Raw genomic sequence first — 25,655 nt, 5'->3', positions numbered from 1 at the left:
CCCCCTTCCTTTCTACTCCTGATTGCATTGCCTCTGATCTGGGCCAACATTTATGTGCAGGACGGCACCTAATTAATTAGCTTGTTTATTTTGGCTTTTTTCTTAAAGACGTGCTGGGTGCGTTCTGGCTACCGCTGTCCTGCTGCATTCTTCGTGGCAATGTATCGGTTTGCGGCCCGGAGGTTGGGAACCACTAGTCAAAGTACATGGGGAGACTCCAGGATTTTTTTCTAAATAGTTCACAGATGTGGAATTTGTTGACAATCCCAGTACAGCTTGTTGATTTTGAATTATCCCTAAACTGAGGAGGCAGTAACAAGTCAACCACATTGGTGAGTCTGGAGTCACATATAGACTGGTATACGCGAGAGTGACATTTCTAAAAGGCATCAGTGAACCAGAGTCCAGTACTGCCATAATCAATTCCTAAAGAGATTAAGTTTTTCTTTTAATTCCAGATTCATTATTTGAATCCAGTTGTCATGGCAGAATATAAATCTAGAATCAACAGCTCAGAACTCTGACTGCCAATCCAGTAAAAAATTCATTGAGGTACATCTCATAAATAAGAGAACCAAATAATTTATCTATTTCACCAAGGTTGTGGTAGATTTAGCTGGTACCTTAATGTGTTCCACCATGAGCTGTTTCTGTGCATACAGCAATGCACAGTCTGGGCACTTAAATACAGAAACTTTCTGCTTAGCAACATGTTGATCAAAATGGCTGCATAACAAGGTTTGTTGCGTAAACACGGTGTCGCACATGGAACATTTGTAGATTATCCTGAAAACAAGGAGGGAAAAAATAATTTACTTTTCAATCATTTCAGGACAGAATAATTGCAATTTAATGTTTTGTGCCTATTTCTATGAAGAATAGAATAATCAAATATTTTAACTAAGCAAACTAATTTCAGTTTTAAACACAAGTGATTATGCAGATGCCAGAACCAGAACAACACACAAAATGCAAGAGGAGTGTAACAGGTCAGGCAACATCTATGGAGGGGAATAGACGGACAAGGTTTCAGGCTGAGACATTTCACCAATCCTGATGAAGGATATCGGCCCAAAAGGTTGACTGTTTATTCTCATCCATAGATGCTGCCTGATCTGCTGAGTTCCTTCAGAATTTTGTGTATTGCTCTCAATTTCAATTTTGTCATAAAACCATTTAGTCCAGTAAATCACTGAGCTTTACTCTGGCGTAGCACTGCCAATAGTAAAGTCAAAAATGAGATAAAGTAAACCTAGATGAGACACAAAAATTTTGAAAGTAAGCTTTTATTCACAAGTATTTTCCTTTTCATTTTTGTTATGCGTTTCAGCATGGGGTACAGTGTGGTCCATTTTCTTATTTAAGTGTGAGGTGAAACATTTTGGAAAGTTAAGCTAGAGTACTGTGAGTGGTTCGTAGGAGCACAAGTAGTTCATTGAAAGTGGAATCGGGGTGGTGGAAGAGGCGTTTAGCACACTGGCTTTTATCAGTCAGGGTCTGAGTTTTAGGGAGAAATTGGCTATGCTAGATCTTGGGGTCCCTAGGACACTCAAAGCTGTTGTACAGGTTGACAATGTTTTTAAGAAGGTGTATGGTGTGTTGGCCTTCATCAACCGTGAGACTGAGTTCAAGAGCCGTGAGGTAATGTTACAGCTATACAAGACCTTAGTTAGACCCCACTTGGAGTACTGGGTTCAGTTCTGGTCACCTCACTACAGGAAGGATGTGGATACTACAGAGAGAGTGTAGAGGAGATTTACAAGGATGTTGCCTGGATTGGGGAGCATGGCTTATGAGAATAGGCTGAGTGAACTTGGCCTTGGAACGACAGAGGGTGAGAGGTGAGCTGATAAAGGCGTATAAGATGATGAGAGGCATTGATCGTGTAGATAACTAGAGGCTTTTTCCAAGGGCTGAAATAGCTAACATGAGGGGGTATAGTTTAAGGTGCTTGGAAGTAGGTACAAGGGGGATGTCAGAGGTAAGTTATTCCACACAGAGTGGTAGGTGTGTGGAATGTACTGCTGGTGGCGGTGGTGGAGGTGGATACAATAGGACTCTTTAAGAGACTCTTAGATAGGTACATGGAGCTTAGAAAAATAGACGGCTATGTGGTAGGGAAATTCTAGGCAGTTTCTAGAGCAGGTTACGTGGTTGGCACAACATTGTGAGCTGAAGGGCCTGTAATTTCTATGTTATGTTTTTTCCTTGGAGAATGAGGGACGACCTTGAAGAAATGGTTAAAATTATGAGAGACATAGAAAAGGTGGACAATAGCAGTCTTTTCCCCAGGGTAAGGGAGTCCTAAAGTAGGGAGCATAGCTTAAGGTGAAGGGAGAAAGATATAAAAGAGACCCGAGAGCTGTACATGGATTGATATGTCAGAGGATGTGGTTTAAGAAGCACTTGGAGAGGTACAGTAATGGAGGGAAGGGGCTGACAGGAAATTGGAATTCGCTGGATGGGCACTGTGATTTGCATGGACTCACTGGGCCACAGGACCTATATCCATGCTGAATTGCATGATGACTTTATCACAAATAGTGTTTAAATTAATGGGAAGAGCTAATACTCCAGGAAAAATACATACAAATAAGAAGAACTTACAGAACTAGAGTATATCAGTGATAAAAAAAATTAAAACATAAAAAACATGCTTTAAATGTACAACTTATAAAATCACTTCATTTATACAACAATATTACATTGTCCACAAATAGTTATATATTGCTAGCTGCCACATTTCCAGCAATTTAAGGCTTTGCCTGGATGAACAGTAAAGACACGAGCTCTAGCTGAATGGTTTACAGGAAATACAAATCAATAGAATGCCAGATTACTGAATCTCTGTCTAGGAGCTTAGTTCAAATCTTAGGTTTAATCATCACTGTATTATCCTCCAGCTAAATTTCTTGGTTTTCATCTCTGCTTCCAGTATCAATGTTCAAAAGTAGCAATGGAAGGTACTGTATCAATAATGCATTGTTTTTTGTCACTTCATATGTTAGTTAAGCACAAAAATGCAGAGTAGAACATTTGCTTTGTTCAAGAACCAGAAATTATGATAAATCTGCCTTACGTTGATCAAAGAAAGCCTAAATTAGAAGCGATGCATGTGAAGTATAGCTTTGCTGGGAATAGGCTTTGATTTTGAAATCCAATACCAGGTAGAAGGGCAAGGGTACTGCCTGGAAGTTGCCCTCCAAGCCCCACACCATCCTGACTTGGAACTCTACTGCTGTTCCGTCACCATCTCTGGGTCTTTCTAATGATTGAAGGAGCAAATAGAACCATGTCAGCAGTTACACTTTTTGTCTAGTAGCTTATCAAATGTGCAGAAGGAATGACAGGAGAAACTTTTTCTCTACATCAATTTAACAGTGCCAAAGAAGGGAATGCAAAAGTGAGGTGACATTGTACCCATTGTAAAGTTCAAAAATACAAAATCCATTTATCATCTAAGTATGTATACAGTACACAACCTTGAGATTCACCTTCTTGCAGGCAGCCACAAAACAAAGAAACACAATAGAATTCAGGAAAAATCCCCACACCACAAACGCAGTCATACATCCAATGTGCAAAAATGAGAACAAATCATGAAAACATTAAAAAAAAAACACAATCAGACAATCCACAGAACATGAAATGCGGAGTCCCCAAAAGTAAGTCCACAGCCATGGAGCCTGTTCAGTGCAGCAGCCGGTCCTGGGAGCATTGGCTTCAGGCCACAGTAGTAAGGTCAAAAGTCAACCAGGGCAATCAAAGGCAGCTCTCTAAAGATTCAAGATTTATTACATCTCTCCCTGTAATGAGCCAGTGGACAGGTTCGAGATTTTCAGGAGACAAAACCCTTTACATCACAAGAATTCAACCACAAAATGGCAGAAGGCTACAACTATTATGACCTAGATCCAACTATGATTACCTAGATAGGTTGGTGGTATGGTAGTGTAGCAGTTAGCATAATGCTTTACAGCATCAGCAATCGGAAAATCAGGGTGAAATTCCCACCGCTGTCTGGAAGGAATTTGTACATTCGCCCCGTGACTATCTGGGTTTCCTCCAGGTGCTCCAGCTTCTTCTCACATTTGAAAGATACACAGGTTCAGGGTTAGTGAATTATGGCTACGTTAGTGCTGGAAGCATGGCAACACTTGTGAGCTGCTTCCATCACATCCTCAGATGGTGTTGGTCATTGACGCAAAATGGCACATGTCACTGTACATGTGACAAATAAAGCTAATCTAATCCAGATAGGAGGGAAACTGAAAATCTGGCTGAGTGGTGCCATAAGAATAACCTCTTACTCAATGTCAGCAAGACCAAGGAGCTGATTATTGAGCAGCAGGAGGAAACTAGGAGGTCCACAAACCAATCCTGATGAAGGGTCTCGGCCTAAAACGTCGAGTGGACTCTTTTCCATAGATGCTGCCTGGCCTGCTAAGTTCCTCCAGCATTTTGTGTGAGGTCCATGAGCCAGACCTCATTAGGAGATTAGACGTGGAGAGGGTCAGTAACATTAAATTCCGCAGTGTTATTATTTCAGAGGACTTGTTCTGGGCTCAGCATGCAAGTGCAACTACAAAGAACGCATGGTAGTGCCACTACTTTTAGGTGTATGGCTTCTAAAAACCCCGACAACTTCTATAGATGTGTGGTGGAGAGTATCTGGCTGCATCACAGTCTGGCATAAAAACACCAATGCCCTTGAATGGAAAATCCTATAAAAAGTAGCGAGTACGGCCCAGTCCACCATAGGTAAAACCCTCCCCAACATTGAACATATCGACATAAAATGTCGCAGGAAAGCAGCATCCATCATCAGGGACCACCACTACCCTTGTCATGCTCTTTTCTTGTGAATGCCATCAGCAAGAAGGTACAAGAGCCTCAGGACTCACATCAACAGATTCAGGAATAGTTATTACCCCTCAACATCAGGCTCTTGAACCAAAGGGGATAACTTCACTCAACTTTACCTGACCCATCAATGAAATGTTCCCACAACCTATGGACTCACTTCCAAGGACTCTTCATCGCATGTTCTCAATATTGTTTTTTTTTGTATTTGCACAGTTTGTGCCTTTTGCATACTGGTTGAACGGACAAGTTGGTGCGGTCTTCCATTGACTATGTTACGGTTATTATTCCATAATAGATTTATTGAGTATGCTCACAAGAAAATGAATCTCAGGGTTGTAAACTGTGACAATATATTTGATAATAAATTTACTTTGAACTTTGAGATCTTATAAGGTGAAGACTGAGGAAGGAGCAAGGAGGAGAAAAACGTTGGGAAAAAGCTTAAGAGACCAAAGCCAATGAGAAGCTGACCACGGATGCAGTGCAATCCTTGCCTTTTGTACTGGAGTTGGAAAGTACAGTAGGTATGTAGCTGGATTGGAAATCTGTAGTGTACGTAATACTGAGAGAACAGCGATTTATGTGACTGATTGCACAGACTCTATGAACCTTCTCTCCACCCGACGCAGCTCATCCTGCTGAGTTCCTCCAACTTCCGTAGTTGTTTGCTCCAGATTCCAGCATCTGCAATCTCATGTGTCTACATACAAATTTATTTGAGTTTATCGACGCAGTGAATATTGAATCACAACTTTCAATAAAATATAAAAAGATTGCAAGAGAAGTCATGCCATCTCAATAAGCATCAAGGTCAAGGATCAGAATTTGTTGCCAGGATAAAGGACAACACATTGTATGCAGGTCAAAGATATCTAATAATGAGATTCACCAAGAAACCACAGGATATAAAAAGGGAATGTTTTATTAAAAGGAAAAACAGGAAAAAAAGTAAGAAAAAGAAAGCAAATTGGACTTCATAAATCAAAGTATTGAGCACTAGAGTTGTGATGTTATGTTGAAGTTGTATAAAACATAGGTGAGGCCTAATTTGGAATATTGTGTCCAGTTCTGGTCACCTACTGTACCTACAGGAAAGATATCAATAACATTGAAAGACTGCAGAGAAAATTTACAAGAGCTGAATAGGTTAGAACTTTATTCCTTAGAGTGTAGGAGAATGAAGAGAGATTTAATAGAGACAGACAAAATTATCAGGGATCTAGATAGGGTAAATGCAAGCAGGCATTGAGGTTGGGTAAGACTAGAACTAGGGATCGTGGGTCAAAGGTGAAAGATGAAATGTTTGAGAGAAATATGAAGGGGAACTTCTTCACTCAGAAGTGGTAACAGTGTGAAACGAGCTGCAGTGAAAGTGGTGGATATGGTTTCAATTTCAACATTTAAGAGAAATTTGGATGGGTACATGGATGGGAGGAATATGGAGAGCTATGGTCCAGGTGAAGGCCGATGGGATTTGGCAGACTAATAGCTTGGCAAAGACGAGAAGAGCTGAGGGACCTGTTCTGTACTGTTGTGTTCTAGGACTCTATGATTGATTATTGGAAAAGGCATAATGCAACAAATCCACATTTGAAAATGATCAAAAACTGCTCACCATTTAGACCATAAGACATAAGTACAGAATTCAGCCATTCAGCTCATCGAGTCTGCTTCACCATTTCATTATGGCTGATCCATTTCCCTCTCAACGCCATTATCCCGCCTTCTCCCCACAGCCTTTTATGCCCTGACTAATCAAGAGCTTAACAGGACATTAAAAGCAACTTGTTAATGGCTCCCAACTTTAACATAATTTCATCTTTTAGTTCCAATCTTGTAAAAGCAATAATTTGGGAGGAAAAAGAAAACACAGGTCTGAAGTCCAACAAATATACAGCCTTGATTCTATTGCTGTAGTGCTGTAGTAGCTCCAGTAACAAACAATATGCCACATCACACACCACTGAGCCCAAAAGAAACAAAGCCTGTTAACACTTTCACACAAACAAGCACATCAAACAAAATCATGGATGAGAAACTGCTTCAAAATGTCAAGAGTACAATGGTTCTAATTATTTTCTTCTGGGAACCTGGTTATTTCACATTTTGGTGCGTCACTGGATAATTTTTTCCAGGAACTTTCTTCTAAACAGGTGCAGTTTGTCACACTGGGTTTACATTTAAAGACTGAAGATCAGTGGAATATTAAGCTGATTTGCTGTCCTGTTCTCTACAAAGTTAAAAGTAAATTTATTATCAAAGTACACATATGTTACCATATACAACCCTGAGATTCATTTTCCCGTGGGCACACTCAATAAATCCACTGAATAATAGCCATAACAGAATCAATGAACAATCACACCAACCCATACCTTACACCTAAAAATATACCATCAACATGTTTTAGAAGCGTAATCTTTAGCTATTGATATTCAAAAAGACAATCACAGCTTAAAGACACAGGTCAAATTCCAATTGGACACACTTGCAGTAAATGTTGATTTTAGGTGAACACAAGCCTCAAATTTCCTGCCAAAAATAGGTGAACAAAAACTTTTGTCAGCAGTCTGAGCCACATTTCTGCCTTATGCAGCAGGCAACCTTAAGTGATAGAGTCAAACAGCACGGAAACAGACTCTTCAGCCTAACTGGTCCTTGCCAACCAAGATGCCCATCCAACCTGGACCCATTTGCCAGTGTTTGGCTCGAAACCTTCAACACCTTTCAAATCCACCTACCTGTCCACCTGTCTTTTAAAAGTTGCTATTGTACCTGGCTCAATCACTTCCTCTGGCAGCTCATTCCACATATGTATCACCCTTTCTGTAAAGACGTTGCTCCTCCAGTTCCTCTTAAATATCTCTTTACTCACCTTAAACGTATGCCCTTTATTTCTTGATACTCCACCTCTGAAACAAAAACACTGAGTGTCTCAGTCCCTCAAGTCCCAGCAATAATTTTGTTAATCTCCTCTGCACTCTTTCCAGCTGAATGAGATCTTTCCTACAGCAGTGTGACCAAAACTGAACACAATATTCCAAATGCGGCCTCACCAACATCTTGTACAACTGCAGCATAACATCCCAGCTTCTATATTCAATGCCCTAACTGATGACGTCAGCATGCCAAAAGCCTTCCCGGTCAACCTGTGATGCCACAATCAAGGAACGATATTCTTGTAGTACTAGGTCACTGTTCTACAATGTGCCCCAAGGACCTACTCTCACTCTGAAAGTCCTACCCTCATTTGGCTTACCAAAATGCAACACCATTGACTTACTGATATATAAATTAAACTTCATCTGCCATCCCTCAACCCAATTACCCAGCTGATCGAGATTCCTCTGTAAATCCTGCCAGCCATATTCAATGTCAATGATGCCATCTATTTTTGTTTCATCTGCAAATTTACAAACTATGCATCTTACATTCTCATCCAAATCTATAATACAGATGACAAATAGCAATAGGCTTAGCACCGGCCGCTGAAGAACACCACTAGTCATGGGCTTCCAGAACAAAATAAGCCTTCTACCATAACTCCCTTCCACCTGTCATCATGCCAATTGTGTATCCAATTAGCCAGAGAAGATCTAACCTTTCAGAGCAGCCTGCCACAGGAAACCTCATCAAAGTCCTTAATGAAGTCCTTATAAACCACGTTTACTACCCTGCCCTCATTGACTTTCCTTGTTCAGATCACCAAAAAACTCATTTAAGTTCAAAAGGCATGATCTCCCATGTAAAAATGTTGAATACTCCTGATCAAACCCCTTCTTTCCAGAAACATCTCATCCCTCAAAATCCTGTCCAGTAATTTACTCAGCACAAATGTGAGGCTTGTTGGTCTATGGGTCCCAGGTTTTTCTTTATCACCCTTCTTAAATAAAGGCACAATATTCTCTACCCTCCAGTTCACTGGCACTGGTTAACGATGATGCATATACCTCAGCCAAGGCTCCTGCAATTTCTTCTGCAGCCTTCCCAGTGTTCTTCAAAACACCATGGAGATTTGTCTACTTTCATACCTTCTAAGATATCCAACACTACCTCTACTTTAATGAGGACTATCTCTACGACTTCCCAATTTACTTTCCCTAGTTCTGAAATCTTCATCTTTCTCCACGTTAAAATGAGAGGATAGTTATTCATTAATGGCTTTGCCCACCTCCTGACACTTCACGTAAAGATACTGCCTACAGTCTTTGAGCCTGATGCTCTCTCTAGTTACTCTTTTTCATTTAATATTGTTATACACTCTGTATGAATTTTCTTCAACCTTCTTTGCCCAAGCTATCTCATGCTCATTCCCCCCCCCCCACCCTTCTGTCCTCCTGATTTCCTCCTCCCCCTACATCTCCTATACTCTTCCTGGGGTTCACTTGAGCCCAGCTGTCAGTCCTGCCCCATGCTCCCTCTTTTTTCCTGGCCAGTGCCTCGGCATCCCAGGTTCCCTACTGCCATCAGCCTTGTCTTTTTCACTACCAGGAACATGCAAACCTTGAGCTCTCACTATCTCACCTTTAGAAGCTTCCCACTTGCTTGTGCAGGCTCTTGTCTCATACAGTCAAAATTTGCCTTTGCAGTCAAATTTAGAGCTTGCAGCTGTGGAACAATTCTGTCACTTTCCATAAATAGATTACAACTAACAGACCTATGGTCACTGGTCCCAAAGTGCTGTTACACTGTCATGTCAATCATCTGCCCTGCCCTATTATCCAAGAGTAAGTCGAGCTTTGCCCTCTCCCTCATAGGGCCCTCTGTATACAGTATTGCCCGAGGAAACTTTCCTGAATGCACTTAACAAATTTCATCTTATCTAAGCCGATATGGCAGTCTCAATCTGTTAGGAAAGTTACTATCCCCTCTATAACAATCCTATTATTCTTGCAAGTACACAATCTCCTCACATATTTCTTCTTCTGAGTCCTGTTAACTCTTCCGGATTCTATAGAACCATCCTAACATTGTGATCTTGTGCTTCTTATTTCTCAGTTCCACCCATAAAGCCTAATTCTTCAGCAATTTAATCTCTGACTACTGCTGTGACATTCCCCTTTATCTAAAAGGCAACTCCCTTTGCAAATCCACCTGCCAGGATATTGGTCCCCTTCCATTTCAAGTGTACAGATCAACCATCCCAGAAGAGATCGGCTTTATTTAATACATGTTCATTGAAAACATAAAGTGAGATGCATTGCATTCATCAGGGATGTTCTGGGACAGTCCACAAGTGTTGCTGCACATTCGGTACCAACATAGTATGCCCACAACTCACTGACCCTAACCCTAAGTCTTTGGAATGTGGGAGGAAACCAGAGCACCTGGAGGAAACCTACATGGTCATGGGGAGAACATAGAAACTCCTTACAGACTGCTGCAGGATTTGAATACCAATCAAGGATCGCTGTAAAGCAATGCACTAATGTCTGGAATTGCCGACCTGTGGTCCACGGACCCCTTGCTTAATGGTATTGGACCATAACATTTTGAGGGTAGGCCTCAAAATCCTCGGCCTTGTCTGCTTTTGGCGACCGAGAAGGAGGTCGAATCGTTCGGACAAAGATGGCGCTCAGTACTCAGTGTCGGAGAGCTGATCAGAGCTCAAAGTTTTCGTATGACTCAGAGTCGGATTGTGGTCGGCATGGCAGGGAGAGTTTCTCTTCCTTCTCCCGTCTGCGTGAGATGTAGGACATCTGAGAAACTTTGAACTTTACTGTGCTCATGGACTTCTTCATCAAGTTATGGTATTGTGCACTGTTGTAACTATATGTTATAATTATGTGGTTTTGTCAGTTTTTTCAGTCTGGTCTGTCCTGTGTTTTGTGATATCACACCGGAGGAAATAATGTATCATTTCTTAATGCATGCATTACTAAATAACAATAAAAGAGGACTACGTGTCTTCATAATTTAAAAAAGGTTGGGAACCCCTGCACTAACCCTATTTGGGTTAACTTTTATCTTGAAGGTCATTTTAGAAGAAACTTGACTGAAATTGTCCTAAATCAACTGATTTGGACCTTTACTTCCAGCAGCCACATTCTAGGTAATAGAACAGCACCACCACAATAATAAACAAAATCTTTGTGGACAATCTCGTACTTACTTAGCTTCACCTATTTTGACGCCTGGGTGCTGTGTATAGGCATGTGAATGGGTACTCGGTGCCGACTTGAAAGCCATCGGGCAGATAGGGCACTTATAGAAGATCTCGCAGTGAGCACCCTGGATGTGAGACTTGAGTGCAGCTAGGTCAGCATAGACGACACCACAGTGTATACAGCTGCAGGGAGAGAAATAAATGGTAATCAGGAATAGAATACAAGCGTTATTCGTGCAACATGGTGAAAATGAATATCTCAATCTAACTTGTATAGTATCACATACTCAAGGCATTTATGTATTCAAATTGCAAATTGCTTTATTCACCACTTTCATAGGTTCCACTATTGCCTTAACCCACACCCCCACTTTGTAGCAAGTCAAACATGGTGAAATATTATCGTATCTTTCCCCAAACATGAACGGGTTTGCTGTGTGATTATGCAAGTTAAAGGTTTCAATACTTCTTTTTTTGAATAATTGATCAAATAAGAGTGGTTAGTGGTTTTCTCTGAAGCATAGGAGAATGAGGGAGGATTTGATGGAGACAAACAAAATTATGAGCAGTATAGATAGGGTAAAGATGCAAGCAGGGTTTATCCACTGAGGTTTCTGCTGAAGATCAGAGGTTATGTGTGAAAGGTGAAAAGTTTAAGAGGAACATGAGGGTGAACTTCTTCACTCTGCGGGTGGTGAGAGTGTGGAACGGCTGCTAAAGAAGGTGTGGATGCAGCTTCCATTTCAACACTTAAGAGAAGTTTGGATACGTACATGGATGGGAGTGGTATGGAGGGCTATGATCTGGGTGCAGGTCGATAGCACTGGGCAGAGTCACAGTTTGCCATGGCATGGATGGGTTAAAGGGCCTGTTTTTGTACTGTAGCGCTCTACAACTCTAGCAGGCCAGCTGAAAACAAGCAAGGGTCAATAAAATGTAGATTTGGGGTAAAGTTGCAATAAGGTAAGTTGTGGCAGGGGCACAGGAAGAGGAATTTCACTCCTGGTTCCATCAATAGTTTATAAATATGGGAATAAACATAGTAATTAGCACAAACAGACAACTAACCGGTATCCCACTTTGCGAGTGTAGTGCAGGCAGTTCTTGGTGACATGAGTCTGAAAGTGTGAGGACCTGCAAATCGCTCCACATTCTGGGCACGTATACGGAGATTTGTGTTGATGTATTCGTAAGTGCGATGAGAAGCTGCACTTGTTGGGAAGTAACATCTGGCAGATCTGACATGTCTGTATTGCGAATAACACACAAAAACGTGTAATTAGTAACATAACCTACTCGCTTCATGACAATAACATTGCTGGAAACTACAATACCAACATCTAGCATTTACACAGTGAGGCTAATATGGTGGAGCTACATTTGCAGAAGCTTCACGGGTACATATTAAGACAAATATCACACATCAGGCTGCTCTTCATTGACTACAGCATTCAACACTATCATCCCCTTGAAATTAATCAATAAGCTCCACCACTTAGGCCTCCATACCGCCTTATGCAACTAAATCCTCAGACCCCAATCAGTACAGACTGACAACATCTCCTCCACAATCACCATCAGCACAGGTGCACCATAAGGCTGTGTGCTTAGCCCCATGCTGTACTTGCTTTATACTAATGACTGTGATGCTAAGTACAGCTCCAATATCTTCTTTTTCACAGTTTTTATTGTCAATCTTGGTGTGCAGTTTTTCATTGATTCTATTGTCTTTCTTTGTCCTACCGTGAATGCAAAAAAAAAAGAATCTCACGGTAGTCTATGCTGACATAGAGGTACTTTGATAATAAATTTACTTTGAACTTTGAAATATATATCCTGAGTCAATGAAAAAGTGTTGGGAGAAAGGCCAAAAAGGCTTAAACTTAATTTCAGATTTGTCAAAGTAATTATTTGATGGCAAGAATTATTGCATTACAACAACAGAAGTGAAACAAAGATATACTTGAATATAAAAGCAAATGCAAGAAGCAACTCTTTTTATGGGTTGCTATTTTAAAGAGCTTGAATAAGGGGCTGAATGGCCTACTCCAAGCTGTAATATCTATACAATTGTGTGGTGTGATCTGAAATTTTTGCTCTAAAGCTATCCTGGAACTGGAACTTCCTACAATGCACACAGTGAAATACTCTGGAGGAACAACACTACAAAGTCAGCAAAGGGTGCTGGTCTGAACAGAATGAGCAGGTATATATTATGTCACTTTTACTGCTCTGGTTAAATTTGGCTTGTTAATGGTAAAAATGGTGTGATGACCTTTTCCTGTTAATTCACACATATTTACAAAACATCAAGAGTAAGCTGATCGTTAGCCAACAGTTCAGTGAGGAACTCCCCACTAGCCACAGAGTGTGAGTCAGTTCTGCTGTGGCTTCACTCATGCACATCACATGCTAAAATCATTGGCAGGACAGACATCCAAGAACAACCCATCTGACCTCTCACCACTTGACTCACACTGTTTAAAGGTGTAGAGGTCTTTGATTGAAAAGGTTCATTCTAATACCATCAGGCAGGAAGTACGGAAGTGTTAGGTCCCACACCACCAGATTCAGGAACAGTTATTACCCTATAACCATCAGGCTCCTGAACCAGCATAGGTAACTTCAATTCTTCACAGCACTGAACTGTACAAGACTCACTTTAAAGGACTCTGCAACTAATGAATCTGTAACTCACATTCTCATACTTGACCTAGTAGACCATTAGATACTGTATATCTAACAAAACTCCACATGATTTATATGACAAATGATTATTTGGGGTAGGGTGACACTTACTTATTTAGTGGGGTAGGGCAAGCATTATTTATTTATTTTTGGATTTGCACTATTTGTCTTCTTTTGCACATTGGTTTTTGTATAGGTTTTCATAAATTCTATTGTATTTCTTTACTCTCCTGCAAATGCTTACGGGAAATGAATCTCAAGGTAGTAAATGGTAACATATGCGTACTTTGACAATTAATTTACTTTGAACTTTGACTTCGATTTATTTTAATTTTCTTTATAAAAACATAATCAGACGCTTGAGTATTTTGTCCATCATGCACTCAACATATTTATGTCTCATTCTCCACCCCAGCCCCACTTTCCTGCATTAAGCCAATACTCCTTGATCAGCCTAACGCTCAAAAGACCTTTCTACCTGTCTTGAATATACCGAGTTACATAGTCTACACAGCAAAGATTCACCACACCTCGGGCAAAGAAACCTCCTCTCAGACACCATTCCTTCTAGAGAGCAGGAACATATCTACCCTGTCAACTTTCATAAGAATTACGTTTACATTTCTTTCACTGAGATCTACGTTTGTTCTAAGGCCTAGAGAGCTTAATCTTTCCTCAATGGATAACACCACATTTTATTATTTTAATCTATCCTCAGAACATTCTTGAATCAGGATCTTACGATAACCTGGCTGGACTCACTGGAGTTTAAAAGAATACTGAAAGGCCTAGATAGACTGGATATGGAGAGCATATTTTCAATAGTGGCAGAGTCTTACAATTCAAAGACATCCCTTTAGAAAAGAGTAGAGGAGGAATTTCTTTGGCCAGAGGATGGTGAAGTGGAATTCATTGCCACAGACAAATGTGAAGACCAAATCATTGGGTATATTTAAAGCAGAGTTTGACAGGTTCTTGATTAGTAAGGGCATCAAAGGCTATGGGGAGAAGACAGGAGAATGTGATTGAGCGGGTTAATAAATTGGTCATGATAGAATGGCAGAGCAGACTCAAAGGGCCAAACAGCCTAATTCTGCTATGTCTTATGGTTTGTGGCCGAGCAAATCAGCCACAGAATTAGTACTCTGGGCTGATGACTCCCATGCACTAGCAGAAGGCAAGGGTGTCTGCAGGTAAAATGCTGGGGTAGGGGCTGACTTCCTTGGTGGTGAGCACAGGCCATGGGTTGCATCCAATAAGCTCGGAACTTTTCTGTTCTTCATTAAAAGTTACACAGAATAATTGCCAGTTGAACTATACTGGATATTAGTCACAATTTTGTTTAAGAAGGGTTGTGGAGAGGTTGTGGGTGGGGGTAAAAGTTACCTTCTTAAGAGTTCACAGAACTTTGGATCAACATTGTTCGCTACATACATGTATTAGGAATTTGCTGCAGTGTGTTGGTCAGGGCGCAACATGCAACAAAAAACAACATTCAGATTATAAATAATTATATAAAAATAAAGTGAGAGGTTAAAGTACAGATATGGAATAAAATGTGCAAAAATATCAGCATGTATTTCAATGTAAACAGCATTATAGTTTTGTTGCTACTCTTATGCCTGCACAAGATATTTAAGAAGGTGTGTTAACTGCTAGATTTCCTATACAGCAAACAGCAGCCTTCAATTTACTGCAGCTCACTGCATCAAAATTGAGAATAACTGTTTAGCATGTGAAAAAGTCCATGTACTTGTGATTATCAGGTACGAAAACTTTATAGTTAAGTAATTTAAAGGGAGGAGACAATTTCCTTCTTGTGTAATGCCATCTATGATCAGTTCATGTCATGGACTACAATGCTCAATCTCAGGAGAAAAATGTAACGATGCCCTGCAGTAATTTGGACGTTGCTCGGAGGGTGGATTCAATCACTGCAGCTAACTCCCATGTCCTTTCTGATGCTTTGAAATGACCTACAGTAAGGTTTCTGATGATATAGCCTTCACAGAGCCCTGATCTCACCATCATCGAGGCTGCCTTTGATTACCTGGAGAGCCAGAAGGAAGAGAGACAGCCAATGTCTGCAGAAGAACTGTTCGAAGTTCTCTAAGATGCTTGGAACAACCTACCAGCCTATTTTCTTATAAAACTGCGTGACAGTCTATCTAAGAAAACTGATGCAGTTTTCAAAGCAAAGGGTGGTCATGCCAAATATTGATTTGATTTTGTTTTTTTTACTGTTTACTGCACTTTATAGTAGTTTTTTTGATATTTAGAAACATTTTATTTCATTATTTTTGAAAGCATCTTCACTTTGCATAATTTTTTTTACGTGTGCACAGCACTGTATATGGTAACTTCACCTGTTCACTGGACCAGACATGTTGGGCACGATTAACTGATGCACAAATAATACCTAAGAAGTTCTGGGAAATTAAGCTGTGCAAATGCTTATCAAGCTTTTACAGAAGATCACATAATGACACAGTCCTCTACAAAATTTCAGTGACATACAAAGAAACCTGTTTTTTTTCCTTTCTGGCATTAGACCTCAAATTTAAATAACCTTAAAGCATATTTCCTCCAAGAAGACCACAACCTAGACATTGGTTTTGGGGCTCAGATCACCCAGAGAGCTATATTAGCTGGAGTCAGCCCTTTATGCTTTGGCTCTTGGTAGGGTCACCCATGCCAAACAGGTCAAAGGGTAAAGGCCAGACTGAGTGGTCCACCGGTCCTCCAGGTTCAGGGGTTCAAGCTCAGGGCTAACAACTTTGACTAGTAAAGAAAAAATTGTTTTGGAAACAGCAATGAACTCCTTCTACAACTGAGTGCAATGGTATTCCTGAGAATTAACAATGGTATCCCTGATTTTAATATTTGTTGATTCAGGATTAAATTTCAGACCTTAGTTCTGTATTTTCATATCCTGCGCATACCTTTTGTCTGTCCTTTAGTCTCCTAATCACTATCATGCTTTTACAACACAACTTTCCTTCAAGTTAATTCCTCTTCTCTCAATATCTCTCTCTGCCACATTTGCTCTCTGGATGAGGCTTTTCATTCCAGAACAAAGGATATGTCCCCCTTCTTCAAAGAAAGAAGCTTTCCTTCCTCCACTATCATTGCTGCCCTCAACCGCATCTCTTCTATTTCACGCACGTTAGCCCTCACACCCCATCCTCCCGCCGCCCTACCATGGATAGGGTTCCTCTTGTCCTCACCTACCACCCAACTAGCCTCCTTATCCAGCACTTAATTCTCTGTAACTTGCACCATCTCCAGCAGGATCCCACCAACAAGCACATCTTTCCCTCCCCCTCCCCCCCCGCACTTTCAGTTTTCTGCAGGGACGGCTCCCTACACAACACTCTTGTCCAGTCATCCCTCTCCACTGATCTGCCTTCTGGCACTTATTCTATCATTCAGGGCACCAAATAATCCATTCAGGTGAGGTGACACTTCACCTATGAGTCTGTTGGGGTCATCTATTGTATCCAGTGCTCCCGGTGTGACCTCTTGTATATTGGTGAGACCTGATGTAGAATGGGAGTCCTCTTCATTGAGCACCTACGCTCCATCCGCCAGAAAAAGCAGGATCTCCCAGTGGCCACCCATTTTAATTCCACTTCCTACTAGCATTCCGACGTGTCCATCCATGGCCTCCTCTATTATCACAATGAGGCCACGCTCAGGTTGGAAGAGCAACACCTTATATTTCGTCTGGGTAGCCTCCAGCCTGATGGCATGAACATCGACCTCAAACTTCCGGTAATCCCCATCCTCCCCCAACTTCTCTATTCCCCATCCCCTTTTCCCTTCCTCACCTCATCTCCTTGCCTGCCCATTGCCTCCCCCTGGTGCTCCTCCCTCTTTTTTTCTTCCATGGCCTTCTCTCCACTCCAGTTAGATTCTCCTTTCTCCAGCCCTGTATCTTTCACCAATCAACTTCCCAGCTCTTCACTTCATCCCTCCCCTTTCCAGTCTCACCTATCACTTTGCACTTCTTCCTCCCCTTCCTTCTAACTCTGACTCCTCGTCTTTTTTTCTCTAGTCCTGCTGAATAGTCTCGGCCCAAAAGTTGACTGTACTCTTTTCCATTGATGCTGCCTGGCCTGCTGAGCTCCTCCAGCATGTTGTGTGTGTTGCTTAGATTTCCAGCATCTCCAGATTTTCTCTTGTTTGTGATTGGATGTACTAATAGTGTTGTTGATTTTTTTTTGGTACAAACCAAAGCTTCTCCCACTCGGCAAGGATAATGAATAACTTCCAAAAATTTATTTAGAGATCCAGTACGGCATCGGGCCTTACTGGCCCAATGTGTCCGTGCCACCCAATTGTGCCCATGTGACGAATTAAACTACTAACCCCTACACGTTTGGAATGTGGGAGGAAACCCACACTGTCACCGGGAGGACGTACGAACTTCTTACACACAGTGGCAGATTAAACCCGGGTCGTTGACTCTCCAGTAGCATTACAGTAACTTCTATAACTGCTGCGGCACCCCAATTTTTAAGCAGCTATTTATTTGAATAGCCCCAATTAAATGAAAGATGGAAGGAAAATGACATAAATTGGAGTCACAGAGTTATAGAGAAGTACGGCAGAGAAACGGGCACTTCAGTACATCTCGCTCATGCCGATAGCATTTAGACTGCCTACTCCCATCGACTTGCACCAAGACCATACCACTGCCATCCATATATCAATCCAAACTTCTCTTAAACATTCAAATTGAGCTCGCATGCACCACTTGCACTGGCAGCTCATTCCACACTCTCATGACCCTCTGAGTGAAGAAGTTTCCCCTCATCATCTCCTTAAACTTTTCACCTTTCACCCTCAACCCATGACCTCTAGTTGTAGTCCCACGCAACCTCAATGGACAAGGCCTGCTTTCATTTATCCTATCCATACCGCTTATAATTTTGTATCCTTCCATCAAATTTCCTCTCGATGCTCTACATTCTAAGGAATAAAGTACTAACTTATTCAATCTTTCCTTATAATTCAGGTCCTCCAGACCTGGCAACATCCTTGTAAATTTCTTCTGAACTATTTCAACCTTATTTACAACACTCCAATACTCTAAATTAGGCCTCACTAACATCTTATTTCTCTTCCTTTTCCCTCCCCCAAGTCCAAAATCACTTTAGTCACGTGGCAGTCCATTTAGTTACACATCAACAAAAGCACATTGAAGACTTCTAAGATAGAAGTGAAGTAAGGGAATTTACTTCATTAAGAATGAAGCCGATGGAATGAATAGATTATTTCATCCTGCTCCGAGATAATACATTAGAGTTATCTAATACATTAGTGTTTGGCTATATGAGGCTATTTTTAACAATCTAGACACTTAATTGCATTTCTTTTACGAGGAAAACAACGTTGCTGTTAGAAATGCTAATTTGCAAACATCCTCTAACCTTTATGCTTATTTACAAGAAGAAGAATTTGTCAGTCTTAAAAGAAAATAATTGAGTGTTAAAATTTCTTGGCTACCGAATGGCAGTAAGTGTTGACGTAGATACATAAATTACTAACTTTTTAAACATTTTGTCTTTTAAGTATTCTTTGACTTTGATCAACTACATTTCCTCGTGTGTCCAGGGTAGGAATGGCTTTCCTCTAAAGAAAATAGGTTAGATACGGCTAAAGCAATATTGCCAGGAATACATCTGCTCGTCAGTAATTACAATGTCTGTTTTTTGCTCCAGATCTCACATCTACAGTCTAATGTCTCCACGAATACCGGAGAACACGATTTTACCCCAATTGAACATGTGATGTGACTAAGTTGCATTCAAATTTTACGTGATGAAACATTTAATCTGCTTTCCCAGGTCTTAAAATGACATCAGTGAATTGCTCCAGTTTCACTTTCATGCTCTAGGTAACTTTCACTAAATGGGAATTAATCAGAATAATAATAATAAAAAAAACAACAACTTATTTATAACAACTTGCTTTCATACACAATGTAGTTCAAAGTGCTTTACAATGGGATAAAATGCAGACGTGAAAATAAAAGACAAAAAAATGTTAGGTAAAAGAAAGGTTAAATAAATAGACTTTGAGTTGGCTTTTAAAAGTGCCAACTGAGTCTGCATCCCTTATAGTTTTAGGTAACCTGCCAATTTTCTTTTGAGAGATGGTTTAAATTTAAGAGACCAGTGGAAAAAGACATGAGAGTTTAAGCAGGATTACAAAACAAAAGTGATTCTGTGATGTACTACAATTCCAGACCATTGAGAGCTTTAAAATGATAATATTTATAGGATAATATCCTTCTCTCATTAACTTAGCACACGGATCTCTCAGGCTAGCTTTCTTCAGTTTCTCAAGTGTTGGGCATATTTTGTTCCACGTCATGCCTAACCATGAAACTGCAGAACCATTTCTCTCACAAATTCTCAACAGTAGTTTCAGGGAACATAGCAAGCATGATACGATTTTCAGGAAAATCAAAAGGTCTCAGCAACATGCCGTAATTCTTGAAATAATTCTGGACTGCCCTGGACTCCTTGAATCTTCTCTTCTCTACCTACCTCCCACACCCACCCCGGTCAAATTAAATTCAGGACAATGCTTAACCGGCTATATGTTCACTCTTTTGTTTCCAACTCAATGTACTTCAGTCTATTTGCCTATGTTTAACCCACATCCCTCTGAACCAGGAATTCCCAACCTGGACCCCCTGCTTAATGACATTGGTCCATGGCATAAAAACGATTTGGAACCCCTGCCTTTCTATCTACATACCTGTCCAACTATCTTTTAGACATAATCCCACCCACCTCTACAGATTCCTCTGGCAACTTATTCCACAAACCACCTACCCACTTTGTGGAAAACCTGCCGGCCATATCCTTCAGAATCCTTTATCCTCTCAACTTAAATAATTTACTTCTAGTTTTAGAGTCCCCTAGCCTAGTGGTGTAGAGGAAATAATAGTGAGGGCTAATAACTAAGAAATAGGGACATGGATTGTGCTAATGTGGTAACAGGGAACTACAGACAAAGTCTAGAAACAGAGACATGGCATGAAGCAGTGACGACACCCAGGAACTTCACTAATTATGCTACTGCGTGCACCCATTATTGGAATAGAAAACTGGATTTACTGTTAGTCCTGAGGATGATCATTTTACTCCGTAGTCAGTAGCCAGGCTGTTACAGAATTAACCAACATTCTGTTATCAAAATGGAGTTTTACAGGTAATGTTGTTAACTAAGAATGTAAAAGCTCTAGCAAATCCATGCTCAGAAAGATCAGCTTTGACTGGTCCCTGGTATGCACAAGTTTTTAATAAATCACCTGTTATTTTGAATACCAGCTGTGTGTATTCTTTCAGTTTGCTCCTACACCTGGGAAGAAGACTGCAACCATTCACCTGATTTATTCCCCTTGAGGTTTTTATAAACATCTCTAAAATGATGCTGGAAATCATCTGCAGATTTTCTCATGTTTCTAAAATGATTCTGTCCAATTCATCAGCCCATATGTGTTCCATTACCCAACATTTCTCATGCTTTACCATCTGTGAGTTTGTCTCATTTGAAGAACTTTGAAATGCTGCATGTATTCTCAAATCCAGTTCACTCAGTTCCATTAGAAAGTGTGTCAACGCTGATAATGTTTAGCATAATTCATTACAATATCCATACAGAAACAATGGCTGCAGGCCTAAATACAATCCTAATTATTTATTATTCACTATTTGGTCAACATCGATATTTTTTGTCCATTGCTAAATGCCCTTGAGATGGAAGTGGTGAGCCCGATTTGAACCATGGCAGTCCCGAAGAACGAACCATTCTTCAGGTGCTGTGGAGTAAGCAGTTGTAGGATTCAGACCTGGTAACCTCAAAGGAAGGACGGTGTTTGACCCGTGGGAATTAGCCTGCAGCTTCTTAGTGCTAGAGGCTGGGGTTTGGGAGGTGTTGCTTGAATAGCCCAGGTGATTGCGGTGGCTTTTGCTGATCATACATTGTTGATCATACACACTATGTGAGGTAGAGGCAGAGGAAATGAATGCTTACCTATTATTAAAGAAAAGGACAGTAGGGAAGAGGCAAGGAGGAGAATTATCCCATAACACTAGAGGAACAGGAGAAATATTTTATATAGAGACATTCATTGGCAGTGACTCTTATTGAGTGAGACTGTGCTAAGCATCCTTCAGCATAAAAACAAATGTAAAATATGATGTCAAAAAAAAGTGAAATCAGAATTAAGCTGACTTTTTCCATTATGGACTGCTGTATTTTGGGTATCAACTATCCACTCATTTAGCCTTTAAAGTCAACACACCATAACTCTAAACCAGGCTTAAATTTCAGAGAATCAAGCCACCTTCCCACATGCCCATGTCATTACAAACAAGTACCTACCTAATGCTGAGTTGGTTTCTACTTGACTTATCTCTTGCAGTACACTTTCCACCCTCTCAACGGCCAGTGTAAAAAAAATTTCTCCTTTTCTCCATCCTAAATCTTTTGTATTTAATTCTATATCCTCTCAGCCTAGCTTAGTAATTCACTCTAAGCAGTGGTATACAGTTCTTATTTATTTAATTTTTTTTATCTTTATTGGAATACAGCACAGAATAGGCCCTTCAGCCCCTCGAGCCGTGCTGCCAGCAACTCCTGATTTAAACCTAGCCTAGTCACAGGACAACTTACAATTAACCTACCAAATGATACATCTTTGGACTGCGGGAGGAAACCGGAGCACCCGGAGAAACCCATCCGGTCAGAGGAAGAACATACAAACTCCTTCCAGGCAGCAGCAGGAATTGAACCTGGGTCGCCTGTGCTGCAAACCTTTATGCCAACTTTTGTGGAGTTGCATCAGCAGCCACATGCACAAAATGCTGGGTCAGGCAGCGTCTATGGAGATAAATAAACAGTCAATATTACATTGACTGTTTATTCACTTCCATAGATGCTGCCTGAACTGCTGAGTTTCTCCAGCATTGAGTGTGTGTTTCTCTGCAGAATCTCTTCTGTTTATCAACAGCATATACCATATATGTTTTAGAATATAAAAAGAACAACACAGGAACAAACCCTCTGGCAGACACTATCTGTGAACCACTGCATTAACCTCATTTAAATGGTAGCCCTTACGGATACAACTAGGTTGAGGGGGACATGAAAATATCTCTGATACTTCAGCATCAGTGGTCGAAACTATGGAACTCTATAACAAAACCATGAGAGTACAAGCACCAGAAAGAATGAAGTGGTTTACGGATTACCAATTATCATATTGTTGAGGGCAATTGGGTATGTCTGCCCGTGTTTATCGCATCAAAAGCAAGAAATTACTACAACTTCTTTCAATAAGGAAAAAAAAGCTTAAATCAATAAAGTACTTTGCTAATAAAATAATAGATGAGGATATAAGATCATAGGATATAGGCCATTTGACCCATCAGGTCCACTCTGCCATTTCATTGTGGCTGATCCAATTTTCCTCTCAGCCACAATCTCCTGCCTTCTCCCTGTATCACTTCAAGCCCTGACCAATCAAGAATCTATCAAGCTCTGCCTTAAATCTACAGAAAGACTTGGCCTCCAGAGCTGCCACTGGCACAGAATTCACCACTCTCTGGCTAAAAAAATTCTGAAAGGATGCCCTTCTGTTCTGAGGCTCTGTCCTCTGGTCTTAGACTCTCCCATCATAGAAAGCATTCCATCCCCATCCACTCCTCTATCAAGGTCTTTCAACATTTGATAGGTTTCAGTAAGGTCATCCCTCATTCTTCTGAATTCTAGTGAATACAGGCCCAGAGCCATCAAACGCTCTTCATATGACAAGCCATTCAATCCCGGAATAATTTTCGTTTACCTCCCTTGGACCCTCTCCAGTTTCAGCATCTCCTTTCTAAGATAAGGGCACAAAACTGCTCACAATACTCCAAATGAGGCCTCCCCAATGCTTTATAAAGTCTCAACATTATATCCTTGCTTTTATATTCCAGTCCTCTTGAAATGAAAACTAATATTTCATTTACTTTCCTTATATTCCAGCTGCTACCATCCGGGAAACAGTACCACAGCGTAAGAGCCAGGACCAACAAGCTCCGGGACAGCTTCTTCCACCAGGCCATCAGATTGATACACTCAAATCAGCGTGAGTTAATTTCTATGTTACATTGACTATTCTATTTATTATAAATTACTATGATTGCACATTGCACACTTAGACGGAGACATAATGTAAAGATGTTTACTCCTCGTGTATGCGAAAGATGTAAGAAATAAAGTCAATTCAATTCAATCACAGACTCAACCTACAAATTAACCTTTAGGGAATCCTGCACGGAGGCTCCCAATTCCCTTTTGCCTCAGCTTTTTGTATTTTCTCTCCATTTAGAAAATAGTCAACCCTTTCATTTCTTCTACCAAAGTGCAAGACCATACATTTCACAACACTATATTCCACCTGCCAATTTCTTTGCCCATTCTCATAATCTGTCTAAGTCCTTATGTAGGCTCGCTACTTCCTCAAAACTATCTGCCCATCCACCTATCTTCATATTGTCTGCAAACTTTGCAACAAAGTCATCGACTCCATCATCCAAATCATTGACATGTAACATAAAAAGAATTGGTCTCAACAGAGACCCCTGTGGAATACCACCAGTCACTGGCAACCAGCCAGAAAAGTCTCCCTTTATTCCCACACTTTGCCTCTTGCCACTCAACCACCGCTTTATCCATTCTAGAATTTTCCTGTAATACCACAAGCTCGTAGCTTGTTAAGCAGCCTCATGTATGGCACCTTGGCAAAGGCCTTCTGTAAATCCTAGTACTCAACATCAAGCCATTCTCCACTGTTTATCCAGCTTGTTATTTCTTCAAAGAATTCCAACAGATTTGTCAGGCAAGAATTTCCCTTGAGGAAACCATGGTGACCCTGAGACAACATCCTTAATAATCGATTCCAACATCTTCCCAACCACTGATGTCAGACCAACTGGCCTACAGTTTCTTTTCTTCTGCCTCTCTCTCTTCTTGAACAGTAGAATAACATTTGCAATTTTCCAGTCTTCTGGAACCATTTCAGAATCTAGTGATTCTTGAAAGATCATTACTAATGCCTCCATGATCTCATCAGCTACCTTCTTCAAAACTCTGGGCTGTACACTACCTGGTCCAGGTGACTTATCTATCTTCAGACCTGATGCAACATACTTATTTAGTTCATCCGCCATTTCTTTGTCCCCCAATACTACCTCTCCAGCATTGTTTTCCAGTGGTCCAATATCCAGTCTTGCCTCTTCATCTGTAGAAACTTGTCATATTCTCTTTAACATTGGTTAGCTTACTTTCGTATTCTATCTGTACCTTCTTAATTACTTTTTAGTTGCCTTCTGTTGGTTTTTAAATCTTCCCAATCCTCTAACTTCCTACTAATTTTTGCTCTATTATATGCCCTCCCTTTGACTTCTTTGTTGGCTATGACTTCTATTGTTAGCCACGGTTGTGTCATCTTCCCTTTAGAATAGATGTATATATCCTTTGCTTTCCATTTGGAAATTGCAGCCATTGCTGCTCTGCCATCATCCCTGCCAGTGTTCTTTTCCAATCAGTTCTGGCCAACTCCTCTTTCATGCCGCTGTAATTCCCTTTACCCCACTGTAATACTGATACATCTGACTTTAGCTTCTCCTTCTGAAATTTCAAGGTGAATTCAATCATATTATGATCATTTTCTCCTAAGGGTTCTTTTATCTTAAGCTCTCTAATCCATTCTAGAATAGCTGATCCCCTAGCAGGCTGAATCACAAGCTGCTCTAAAAAGCCATCTCATGGGCACTCGGGAAATTCCCCCTCCTAGAATCCAGCACCCAATCTAAATTTCCCAATCTACCTGCATATTGAAGTACCCCATGATTATTGAAACACTGCCCTTTTGGCATGCATTTTCTATCTCCCATTGTAATTTTTAGGCAACTTCCTTACTACTGTTTGG

General features: G+C 40.7%; 1 protein-coding gene across 7 annotated transcripts in view; it reads right to left on the bottom strand.

Annotated features, from left to right (window-relative positions):
* znf532 (zinc finger protein 532) overlaps positions 1 to 25,655 on the bottom strand; it is a 188,464-nt gene that overhangs the window by 39,255 nt on the left and 123,554 nt on the right. For all 7 annotated transcript variants that reach the window (XM_063042706.1, XM_063042708.1, XM_063042707.1 and 4 more), the window contains 3 exons: positions 12,041 to 12,219; positions 10,979 to 11,155; positions 624 to 786 (listed from right to left, as the gene is read on the bottom strand). In XM_063042706.1, the coding sequence (XP_062898776.1) occupies positions 624 to 786; positions 10,979 to 11,155; positions 12,041 to 12,219 (519 nt within the window). The remainder of the gene's footprint in view (positions 1 to 623; positions 787 to 10,978; positions 11,156 to 12,040; positions 12,220 to 25,655) is intronic.

Source organism: Mobula hypostoma, chromosome 3 (assembly GCF_963921235.1).
Source record: "Mobula hypostoma chromosome 3, sMobHyp1.1, whole genome shotgun sequence".
Classification (NCBI taxonomy): domain Eukaryota; kingdom Metazoa; phylum Chordata; class Chondrichthyes; order Myliobatiformes; family Myliobatidae; genus Mobula; species Mobula hypostoma.
The sequence above is the reverse complement of the archived record's forward strand: the minus strand, read 5'-3'. Positions and strand labels throughout refer to the sequence as shown.